Raw genomic sequence first — 8,810 nt, forward strand, 5'->3', positions numbered from 1 at the left:
GTCCCGCAGCGGCCACGCCCCCAGCCCCACCCCCGCCGCCAAGGGCTTCTTTGCATGGACTTTGAGGCCAGTTGGCCAGGTTCGCGGGCGGGGGGGGGGGGGGCGCCCACAGGACAGCCAGGACAGCCAAGATGCTGCTTGGCTTCCGCAGGATGGGAATCACACACCAGCCAACAGGACGTGAGAGCAGGCGGTACTGAAGATACAGGGCGTTGGGAGACGGAGCATCTGGGACACGCAGGAAGGAAAGGACCACGAGGCTCCCCTTCGTCTGGAGCCTGGGTTTTGTTTTGTTTTAAAGAAAAAAAAAAGATTTTTGTTGGACGCTCAGCTGACTGAGGCCCTTTTTAAAAACATTTTAAGTGATCTCTGCACCCAATGTGGGGCTCGAACTCACAACCCCCAGATCGAGAGTGCGTGCTCTGCCTCTGAGCCAGCCGTGCGCCCCCCGGCCTGCGGTTTTCACGGAGGATGGTGCTCTGGCGGAGGTGTCCTCAGGCGTCCAGGAACTGGTCAGAGAAAACACCAGGCCCGTGTGTGATTTCGGGGGGCCAGGAGGCCTTGGCACGGAGGTCCCTCGTGGCGGTCTGGAATTCGCGAGTAATGGCTTCCCCGGTCACTTTCACCTCGTCCGTCCTTAGCTGTTCTCTGTTCTAGAGAAATCGTGAACTCCCTGCCCCTTACAAGGACATACACTGTCTGCATTCTAGGCGTGTGTAGACCAGGGTACAGGCGCCAGCAAGAATGGAAACGGGGGCGCCTGGGGGGCTCAGTGGGTTAAGTGTCTGACGTCAGCTCAGGTCATGATCTCAGGCTCCTGGGTTCCAGCCCCGAGTCGGGCTCTGTGCCAACAACCCAGAGCCTGGAGCCGCTTCAGATTCTGTGTCTCCCTCTCTCTCTGCTCCTTTCCCGTTCACGCTCTCTTTCTCAAAAATAGATAACTGTTGGGGAGCCTGGGCGGCTCAGTCTTGGTTAAGCGTCGGCTTCGTCTCAGGTCGGCTCAGGTCATGATCTCACGGTTCCTGGGTTCGAGCCCCCTGTTGGGCTCTGCTGACAGCTAGCTCAGAGCCTGGAGCCTGTTTCAGATTCTGTGTCATCCTCTCTCTCTGACCCTCCCCTGTTCCCGCTGTCTCTCTCGGTCTCAAAAATAAATTAAAAACAAAAAATTTTAAAAAATGTTAGAACAAAAAGAATGGAAGCAAGAAAAGGAGCAAAAAGCAGATTTTTACGGGGTCCTTCAGTTTCCCTGTCTCAGACCCGGGGGTGGGGGGCTTTCTCCCACTGCTCCCTGACACAGGTCACCGGAGTCAGAGGGCCTCTCTGTACCGGCTTTCCCAACATCACGGGCCTGCGCCGCTTGCTGTCCGCTTACAGGTACTTTGTCCAGTTTTCCAGCCGTTTAGGGGGGGGATGTCCTGCGCGGTTACTCGTCGGGGCTCCTTCCTGGTTTCTTCCCCGCTCACTCTCCGCGTCCTCCGACCTTATGCTGTGTCACGGCTGAGGTGGCCCACGCCGCGGGCCACCCCTGAAACCCTTGGGGCCGAAGCGCGCGCCCGCGGGAGCGTCCGCACCGTCCAGCGGCCGCTCGGGGCGGGGCTCCGGAGGCCTGAGGCTGCACCGCCCGCCGGTTTTCATTTCTCTCGGGCAGGCACCCAGTGAAGGGTGTCGGGGTCACGGTGAACACGCTCACGGAACTGCAACAAGACGGAGAGAGCGTGCCGGCTCCGCCGTCCGGCTTCGGAGACCCCGGGCCCAGCCGGCGTGGGGGGCGCAAAAGGGGCGGTGGACACCGGGTGGGGGAGGGGCGTGGGGGAAACGCGGTGGGGAGGGGGCGGGGCGCTGTGGGGGCGGGGCGTGGGGGCGGGGCAGGCAGCCAAGAGCGGCTCCGGGCGGATCCCGATCGGGCGGTGCTTGGGCCGTAGACCCCGCCCCACCCCGGCGCCGCGCAGGCGCAAAGAACGGGGTAACCCCCCCAGTCTCCAAGGCAACGTGTTCAACAGTTCCAGTGCTGCGGGCGTCCGGAGTCCCCCGGGCGCCCACCGGTCGGCATGTGCGCGGCGGAGGTGGACCGTCACGTAGCCCAGCGATACTGGCTCAAGCGGCGGCTGGGGAAGGGGGTGAGCCCGGCCACCTGCAGGGCGGGGACAGGGCCGGCCGGAGGTCTGTTCCCTCCCGCACGGCCAGGGATCCCGGGGCTCAAGTCCTGTTTTCTCCAGGGACTGGAGGGTGGCCTTGGGCAAGCCACTGAGCCCTTAGGGCCTCAGTTTCCTGTAAGGGGGGGCTCTACCAGCGCCCACCGCAAGCGAACCGGGCGGTGGCCTGGCTCTGGGTCCACGGCGATCTCAGGCCACAGGGATCATGGACAAACCCTCCCTCCCACCCCCCCACCCCTGTCCCCTCCGACGTCCCCTGCTCCCAGCTGCCTTTCCTGGGGCCCATAGGACACTAAGGAGGCCGGGCTCACCTATTCCAATCACTAAGGGCGATAAGTGGATCCCAAGTATGACCCAGAAAGGGCCTGAGGGGGGAATGGGCAAGGTGTGAACCACATGTGAGCGATTGTGCATTTGTGTGTGAGAGCATGTGGGATTGTGTGTACAAGAATTGGTGTGTACAAGAACGTTTGTGAAGATGTGTGACTAGGTGGGTGGTAATGGGGGAGGAGAGAAAGCAGGGTCCAAACAGCAAGATAGCAGGTGCAAAGGCCCTGAGGCAAGGACCAGCTGGCTGTGGCAAAAGTGCACGGTTGATGTGAACTGGTTAAGAGTGAATACGGGAGGGCTCCGATCCCCTGTGGCTTTGGGAAACTGCAAAGACTTCTGGGCATTGACCCAGGGAGTGATAGCAGACATTGGTGCCGCTTTACAAGACTCACCCGGCCTGCTGTGGAGAGGCCGGACAATGGTATGGGCTAAGGAGACCAGTTCAGAGGTTAGTGTCGTGATCCAGACAGGAGACAGGGGAGAGGCAAGAGATTGTAGTGAGGAGTCAAATTCTGATGAATTTTGAAGGTGGTGCCGACAGGATTTGCTGATAGGCGGGTGCAGGGTGTGAAAGTGGAGAGGTGCCCAGGACAGGCTTCGGCTCCCCCCCCCCCCCCGCCCCGATTCTGCAGCCTGGGGCCTTGCTCCTCATCACCCTCTTCTGGAGAACCCGGGGGTCCTGCAGCCGGTGGAGCTGCCCGCAGCTGCAGGGACCTCGCCCGGAGCCATAGCAGGCAGGAGCCTCAGGGCAGCCTGCTGGGGGGAGGGGGGGGCTGGGCAGGAGGCTGCCCTGTGCCCAGAGAGCTGCCCGCCGTCCTCGCAGGCCTACGGCATTGTGTGGAAGGCAGTGGACAGGAGGACCGGTGAGGTCGTGGCCATCAAGAAAATCTTTGACGCCTTTAGGGATAAGACGGATGCCCAGGTAAGTGAGAGGAGGGGAGGGGTGAGAGGCACGAGGGCAGGGGAGTGTGGGCGAGCCCCTGCTGCCTTGGCGCCTGGAAGCTCAGGTCTCTGTCACGGCTCAGAGCATGACCTGCTCTGTGACCCTGTGGCCCAGTAGGTGTGGGTGACATCTCTCAGTCCCTATAGATGCTTTCAAGAAGTGGGCCTCCGGGGAGCCTGGGGGGCTCAGTCGGTTAAGCGTCTGACTCTTGATTCTGGCTCCGGTCTTGATCTCACGGTTCCATGAGACTGGGTCCTGCGTGGGGCTCTGCACTGGCCTCCGAGGCTGCTTCCGGTTCTCCCTCCCTCTTCCTCTGCCCCTCTCCTGCTTGCAGTGCTCTCTTTTCCCTTTTTCCGCCCTTCCAGGGGTGGGGGAAAAGGGAGGTGGGCTTCCTTCAAGCTCCACACTCACATTTCTGTCTTGTTCCAGAGAACGTTCCGGGAAATCGTGCTGCTCCAGGTGCGCGGCCTGGGCCGTCCGGCAGCCTCCCCGGGTGCAGCTTCTCCCAACAAGGTGAGGGGGAGCCCGGATCTTCACCCCCCAAAGCACACAGCCCTGGCTCTCTCCTCAGGAACTTGGGGACCATCCCAACATCATCCGCCTCCTGGACGTGATCCCGGCGGAGAATGACAGGGACATTTACCTGGTGTTTGAGCCCATGGGTGAGTGAGGCCTCCCCCACCCCCAGCCCCCCCTCAGTCCTGGCCCAGGCCCTCCGATGTCCGGGGTCCCTTGACATGTCCCTCTGCTGCCCGGGTCACCACAGCGGTCAGCTGTCAGAGCAGCGTCTTGCTGTGCAGGGACAAACGGCTGGCAGGGCGAGCGCCGGGCCTGGCATGACCGCTTGGAGCCCACCTCGAGGATGCTCCTGCTTTTTCCACCATTTGCAGCTGGGTTTTTTTTCTCCCATTTTCTACCCACGTCATAAAACAAAGCAACATGAAATAATGTATTAAAAACAGCCTCACAAACTCTTACTGCTGCACGGACAAAGACCGAGCAGCCCTGGGGATGCTTGCTGGGACCACTGGGAAGCGTGTGCCCGGGACCGGGTTAGGAACAGGGCTCTGAGGGCCGCCCTGGGGGCCGCAGCCGTGGGAGGGCTGAGCGCCCTTCAAGGGCCCAAGGTCGGGCAGACTCGTCCACTCTCCCGGGGCTCCCAGGCCGACTTAGGAGTCCTACCCCGGCTCTCCTCACCCCCGGGCCCCCCAGACTGACCTGCACGCTCCCCCAGACACGGACCTGAGCGCCGTCATCGGCAAGGGCAGACTGCTCCAGGACGTCCACAAGCGCTTCATCACCTACCAGCTCCTGCGGGCCACCAAGTTCATCCACTCGGGAGGCATCATCCATCGGGACCAGAAGGTGCCACCCACGACCCGGTCGTGCCCCCCGCTCCACTGTGCGCACCCGCTGCTCATTAGCTCTCAGCCCGCCTCGTCTCCTAGGCGCCGCGCCCCCTCCCCCGTGTGCACCCCCCACTAGCCCTCAGCCGCCTCCTCTCCTGCAGCCGTCCAACATTCTCCTGGACGCCAGCTGCTTGGTGAAACTCTGTGACTTTGGTCTCGCCCGCCCCCTTGGAGGCCTCCGTGAGGGGCCTGAGGGCCCGGCCCTGACAGATTACGTGGCCACACGCTGGTACCGGGCTCCAGAGCTGCTGCTGTCCTCGAGCTGGTAATAGCGTCACCTCCAACCCCCAGAAGCACCCCCTATGTCCTCTTGCCCAGCCAAGGCCCCCAGGCCTTCCTGTGCCCTCACTTGTGTCCTCACTGCCCCCCCTCAACACCCCAGGCCCTGCCCCTTGGCTGTCTCTTCTCCCTCACATCTGCCTCCGGGTCCCCCCCATGTCCCCACCCCTTCCTGCCCCAGGTACACCCCTGGGGTGGACATGTGGAGTGTGGGCTGCGTCCTGGGGGAGATGCTCTGCGGGAGGCCCCTGTTCCCAGGCACGTCCACGCTGCACCAGCTGCAGCTGATCCTGAAGACCATCCCGCCTCCCTCCGAGGAGGGTGAGTGTGCGCACGGGGGTCTTCTGGGCACCGGTGAAGCTGAGGGTCAGAGCACGCAGCTCTGGGGGGGCAGCACCCGACGACAGGCCAGGACTGGCAGGGAGGAGTCTGGGGACGAGGGGCGGGGAGGGTCCAGAGCTTCAGGAGGACCAGAAAGGGCAGTCCCGACAGGCCCGGGGAGGAGCTGCTGGGGCTTTGGGAGAACACTGGGACAGTCTGCAAGGCGGGCAGGGCCTGGGCACCGCTCCTTGAGGGCCAAGCGGTGCCCATAAAGGGTCCAGTTGGGTGGCTGAGCGGTGGGAGCTGGGCAGGGGGGGTTGGGGGAAGAGATGGAGGAAAACAGGCAGCAGTGGGGGTAAGTAGCTGGGGGCGGGTCCTGTCCCCTCCCTGGAGGGGGAGAAGAGTCAGAGGGGGGAAAGACCAGGTGGGGCAGGGGCTCTTCCATGGAGGTGGGAGAGCCCGATGTGGAGTGCACGTGTGAAGGTGTAAGTGTGCAAGGGCCAGCACACGTGCAGGTGTATACATGCACATGTTGGGCACGAATCCAGATACTGAAGGTTTGAATCCTGGCAGACAGCTGCAGCCCTGCAGAGAGGTCACTCCATGAGGTCAGGAGAGCCACTGGCCCAGGCCGCCCCCCTGAGCTGCGCAACAGCCCAAGATCTGCCTCCAGCCGCCCCACTGGCCCAGCCTCCCCCAACCACCCACCACCTTCTGTCCACCCACCCTGCAGACCTCCTGGCTCTCGGCTCAAGCTACAGCGCCTGGATCCTGCCCTGCCTGGGGTCCCGGTGAGCGGGGCTGCTCAGGAGCCTGGCTCTCATCCTCTTCCCGTAAACCTGTGGGTCTGCCGACCCAGACCCGGCCCCAGTCTTCCGCTGGCGGGCCCAAACCCTGCAAATCGGTTCTTCTCCTAAAAGTCAGGGGTTTGCAGCGCCTCCCAGGTTGGCCTGAGGCATGGGGAGGCCCTCGGGAACTGCACAGGGCCTGGAGAGCGAGGGGGAGCGAGGGGCCAGAGGACAAGGCAGGGCGGGGGCTCACCGAAGTGAGTGCTGTCTGAGGGTGTTCCCGAGGAGGGGAAATGCGAGGAGATAGTTAAGTGCGGCAGGCCGAGGGAGGGGGGCGATCTTGAGAGGGGACAATACGCCGGCACCCACAGGCCACGGCAGACGCTGGACGCCCTCCTGCCACCAGAAACACCCCTGGAGGCCCTGGATCTCCTCAAGGGACTCCTGGTATTTGCCCCAGACAAGCGGCTTAGCGCCGCGCAGGCACTGCAGCACCCCTACGTGCAGAGGTAGGGGAGGGGAGGGCCGGGAAGGGGCGGAGGGGCGGGGTCCCCTGGGCCAGTTCCTCCTTTGACGATCTTGGGTTTTGGGTCCGGAACCTGGGCTCGGCCCGAGAGGCCCTCATGACCGCAGCCCGAGGCTGGCTTCTCGCAGGTTCCATTGCCCTGCCCGAGAGTGGACAATGGATTCGACTGTGCGGCTCCCGGTGTTGGAAGGAGCTCAGCTCTCGGCCCCCGAGTATCGCAGCCGCGTCTATCAGGTGCTGCGTCCGCGACCACGATCTTCCCACATCCACGCCCACCCTCGAGGCCTCCCCCTGCTCGGCGGCCCCCGGAACCCTCCGCACCCACGCCGTGCACCTCTGACGCCCCTCGCCTCCCCCAGACGATCCTGGAGCGCAGGGGCAACAGCCATGTCCCGAGAGAGAAAGGCCTGGGAGGCACGTCGCCGGGGGCGGAGCCCGGTGTCGCGCGGCCCCCTGCGCCCCCGCCCTCACCCGGAGCCGTCCCTCAGCTGCCCCCGGGCTCCGTGTCACAGAGGCCCGGACGCAGACCTCCGAGCAGCCTGGGTCACCAGGCCGCGTCCGGTGTGTGATCCCGCACGGGTGGCCCCTGACCCTTATGTGTGGAGCCACGGAGGGCCCGCAACGCGGGACTAACGCGTTGGTCTTCAGACCCCGCAGACGTTCCCCGCGGAGCCAAGAACCTTCCCCCGCAGAGCGCGGCGCCCCTGGTCCAGCCCCGCCCTCCAGGGGGTCTCGGGAAGGCGGAAAGGCCCCCTGGGGCGACGGCAGAGGCCCCCTCGGCACCCTTGTCGGTAGGTTGGCCCCTTGGCCCCGGGAGGGCCCGCTCACTGTACTTTCCGAGGCGCACGGCACCTGGTCCGGCAGTGACCCTGTGACGCGCCCCCTCCCAGGTGAAGCCCAGCGTGAAGGGGGCGGCGCCCTCCCTGGCCTCGCAGGCTGCCGCCCGGGTGGCCGTCCAGGCCCTGATCCGGAGCGACTGGAATCCCGGCCGTGGGGTGAGGGCGACCGGCGCGCGACAGGTGAGCCCGCCCGCCGCTTCCCGGCCCTCGGCCTCCCCTCCCCCCCCCCGCCCCCTCACGCGGCCCCTCGACTGTGTGCAGGTCCCTCGAGGCCTCCCCGCGGATGCGCTGCCCGGGCCCCGGCCCGGCCGGAGGATGTTCGGCGCCTCGGCCTGGCAGGGGGCCCAGGGCGCCGCGAGGGCCGCGCTCGGGGGCTATTCTCAAGCCTACGGTACCGTCTGCCACTCGGCGCTGGGCCGCCTGTCTCTGCTTCCTGGGCCCCGCGCTTAAGCCGCCTGCCAGCCTCCAGTCTAGCACCCGTACTCAGCCCGCACCCCGCGCCCAGCCCTGGATTTGCCCCCAGTGCCCTGTGCTCCCCACTCCCCCTTTTGCCTGCCCTCATCCTGGAGTTCCTGGGAGCGAGTGCAAGCGTCTCTGGGGGTGTAGAAGAGGTTCCCGCCCATCGCCAGCCACTTCCTCCAATAAAGTCTTGTTTGGCCACAGCCTACCTGTCCATCCTTTGTCCTCAGAATGGGACTCCCTCCGAGGCCATGGCACACTTTTCCTGGAGTCCACCTGCTTCCAAGGCTCCCGACGTCTAGTATGGAGCCCACGAGAAGCCATGTGGCCCCTGCCTGGCCAGCACCCAGTGCTTTCCCTCCAGGCTCCCATCACCAAAGGCTGGCCTGGGGGGCTCCTTGGGGCCAGCTTCCTGTCCTCCGTCCACAAATGCCCTGGGGCCTGCCTGGTGCCTGTCTGAGGGACCAGGCTGTCCCCAGGGGGTCCTGGAGGAGCAGGGACTTGTGCACCTGCTGCCTGGACACAGCCATCACACGCCTGCATTTGTGACCCTGAACCAGAGTAAAAGTGGAAGAGATGTTGGGATGGTGCCCCAGGGATGGTGACTGGCCATTGCTGGTGACCCCAGCCCATGCTCCTCTGTCACCAGCAGTGACTGGCAGCTAGTTTGCCCTGGTGGAGGGTGAGTCCAGTGGTGTGGGAGCTGAAGAGATCCAGGGTTACCCCAGTGAGCACCTAACTGTCTCGTGGCTGCAGAGAGCCA

General features: G+C 64.6%; 1 protein-coding gene across 2 annotated transcripts; it reads left to right on the forward strand.

Annotated features, from left to right (window-relative positions):
• Nucleotides 1-1,969: 1,969 nt before the first annotated feature.
• Nucleotides 1,970-8,133, forward strand: MAPK15 (mitogen-activated protein kinase 15). 2 transcript variants are annotated; one of them, XM_029923259.1, is made up of 14 exons: nucleotides 1,970-2,117; nucleotides 3,307-3,405; nucleotides 3,856-3,885; nucleotides 3,998-4,088; nucleotides 4,661-4,791; nucleotides 4,937-5,100; nucleotides 5,296-5,435; nucleotides 6,009-6,043; nucleotides 6,169-6,226; nucleotides 6,595-6,732; nucleotides 6,878-6,983; nucleotides 7,109-7,310; nucleotides 7,398-7,540; nucleotides 7,640-7,732. In XM_029923259.1, the coding sequence occupies exons 1-14, from the start codon at nucleotides 2,049-2,051 to the stop codon at nucleotides 7,641-7,643; spliced, it is 1,410 nt and encodes a 469-aa protein (XP_029779119.1). In that variant the 5' UTR covers nucleotides 1,970-2,048; the 3' UTR covers nucleotides 7,644-7,732. The 2 variants fall into 2 exon arrangements, with proteins under 2 accessions (XP_029779119.1, XP_029779118.1); XM_029923258.1 differs by lacking the exon at nucleotides 6,009-6,043 and adding an exon at nucleotides 7,850-8,133 and having other exon boundaries at nucleotides 1,972-2,117; nucleotides 7,640-7,768.
• Nucleotides 8,134-8,810: the final 677 nt, after the last annotated feature.

The sequence above is a fragment of the Suricata suricatta genome, chromosome 15 (genome assembly GCF_006229205.1).
Source record: "Suricata suricatta isolate VVHF042 chromosome 15, meerkat_22Aug2017_6uvM2_HiC, whole genome shotgun sequence".
Lineage (NCBI taxonomy): Eukaryota > Metazoa > Chordata > Mammalia > Carnivora > Herpestidae > Suricata > Suricata suricatta.